Source organism: Trichechus manatus, unplaced genomic scaffold (assembly GCF_000243295.1).
Source record: "Trichechus manatus latirostris isolate Lorelei unplaced genomic scaffold, TriManLat1.0 scaffold00166, whole genome shotgun sequence".
Taxonomy (NCBI): domain Eukaryota; kingdom Metazoa; phylum Chordata; class Mammalia; order Sirenia; family Trichechidae; genus Trichechus; species Trichechus manatus.
This window is the reverse complement of record NW_004444102.1, coordinates 5,026,783-5,028,540: the sequence shown is the minus strand read 5'-3', so window position 1 is coordinate 5,028,540 and position 1,758 is coordinate 5,026,783. Positions and strand designations below refer to the sequence as shown.

At 60.1% G+C, this 1,758-nt stretch overlaps 1 protein-coding gene across 1 annotated transcript in view; it reads left to right on the top strand.

The window, feature by feature from the left end:
* The window catches only part of TSPAN14 (tetraspanin 14), a 78,255-nt gene that overhangs the window by 66,799 nt on the left and 9,698 nt on the right, over positions 1-1,758 (top strand). Inside the window, exon 5 of the mRNA XM_004386527.2 lies at positions 614-784. Within this exon, the coding sequence (XP_004386584.1) occupies positions 614-784 (171 nt within the window). The remainder of the gene's footprint in view (positions 1-613; positions 785-1,758) is intronic.

Here is a 1,758-nt window from a genome sequence, read left to right as displayed (position 1 = left end):
TCTCCCCATCCCCGTTCCCTCTGTGGGAGCTCAGACGGTGCTGTCTGAGTGAGCCTCAGTTCTCCCCATCCCCGTTCCCTCTGTGGGAGCTCAGGCGGTGCTGTCTGAGTGAGCCTCAGTTCTCCCCATCCCCGTTCCCTCTGTGGGAGCTCAGGCGGTGCTGTCTGGGTGAGCCTCAGTTCTCCCTGTTCCCTTTGTGGGAGCTCAGGCGGTGCTGTCTGAGTGAGCCTCAGTTCTCCCCGTTCCCTCTGTGGGAGCTCAGGTGGTGGTGGTGTGTTTGTGGAGAGCGCTCAGAGAGTGTGGCTGGCAGGCAGGCTCTGCCCTCGGAGCAGACAGCCTGTGTCCCTTCCTGGATTGCATCCAGGGGAGGGCTGCACACCAGGAATGACTGGCTCCTTGGTTGGGAGCATTCCTGTACTTTTCTCATTTGACCGTTCCCAGCACTGCAGTGATGAGGGGGGATTGATGTCCCTTTTTACACATCAGCCAGCTAGCCGTGTGGGATCCCCGGGCTCAGGCATGGGTCTTCACAGCAGACGGTGGGTCCAGCTTGGGTGCCGGGTGGGGCGGGTGGTGTCCGTGTGGTGACCCCGTGCTGTCCTTGCCCCTGCAGTTCTGTGGAACCATTGTGTTAATTTTCTTCCTGGAGCTGGCCGTGGCGGTGCTGGCCTTCCTGTTCCAGGACTGGGTGAGGGACCGCTTCCGGGAGTTCTTTCAGAACAACATCAGATCCTACCGGGACGACATCGACCTGCAGAACCTCATCGACTCCCTGCAGAAGGCTGTAAGCCATCCCCGCAGAGGGCGCATGCTTCCTGACATGTGCTGCGAGAGCTTGGGCCTGACGGTGGGGATGCTGGGCTCCTCTCCCTCAGCGGGCCACCTCCTGCAGTTCTGCCGCTTTGGCTCCTGGTGGCCGGTGATCCGGGCCTTCTCTGGCTGGTAGAACCTAAAATGTGCCCTCCCTGCTTAAGGTGGGCAGGCAGGTCTGGCTGCACCCATGGCCACCCTCCCCAGTAGCCCTGTCCTTTCCTCTGTGGGACCCAGATCTTTGGGGAGTACTGGGGACAGGAGGTGTCTCCCTCCAGCCCTGCCCAACAGCTCACCCCGGCAGCTGCCATTCTCCCTGTAACCCTGCCATTATAGGGGCCAAGGGGCAGAGCTTCCCCTCCCTGGGCGTGTGACTCGCCATCTGAGGCTATTCCTGCCCTCCCCCACTTCGCCAGATTAGTCCCTTCCTGTTTGAGAGGGCAGAGCTGACCTGGAGGAAGCATCCCCAGATGGAGAGGGATGTACCCTCCCTGGAATGTCTCCTGGGGCTTTGTCCACAGTTCCCAGCTCAGCCTTGCCTTCTCTGGCTCTGTCCCCGAGGAGGAGTGCCTGCTGGCTGTGGTGACCTCTCAGGGCTCTTGTTAGATCTCTCTCTGCCTCGCTCTGCTAGGAACCCCGCCTCATCCAGACCTTCTATGCAGAACACTGGTTCTAGGAAGAAAATAAATGAGAAGGCATGAAACATGGCTGCGATCCACTCTCACCATCACCTAAGACTTATTCAGGACCCTTGTATTAGGCATCGTGGGGCCCAGCAGAAGCTGCTGTGACCAGAACCTTCAGGTCGTCCCTGCGTGTTATTGACCTGGGCTGTCTGTGAGGCCCCAGCAGGTCGTCCCTGTGTGTTACTGACCTGGGCTGTCTGGTCGTCCCTGCGTGTTGTTGACCTGGGCTGTCTGTGAGGCCCCAGCGGGTCGTCCCTGTGTT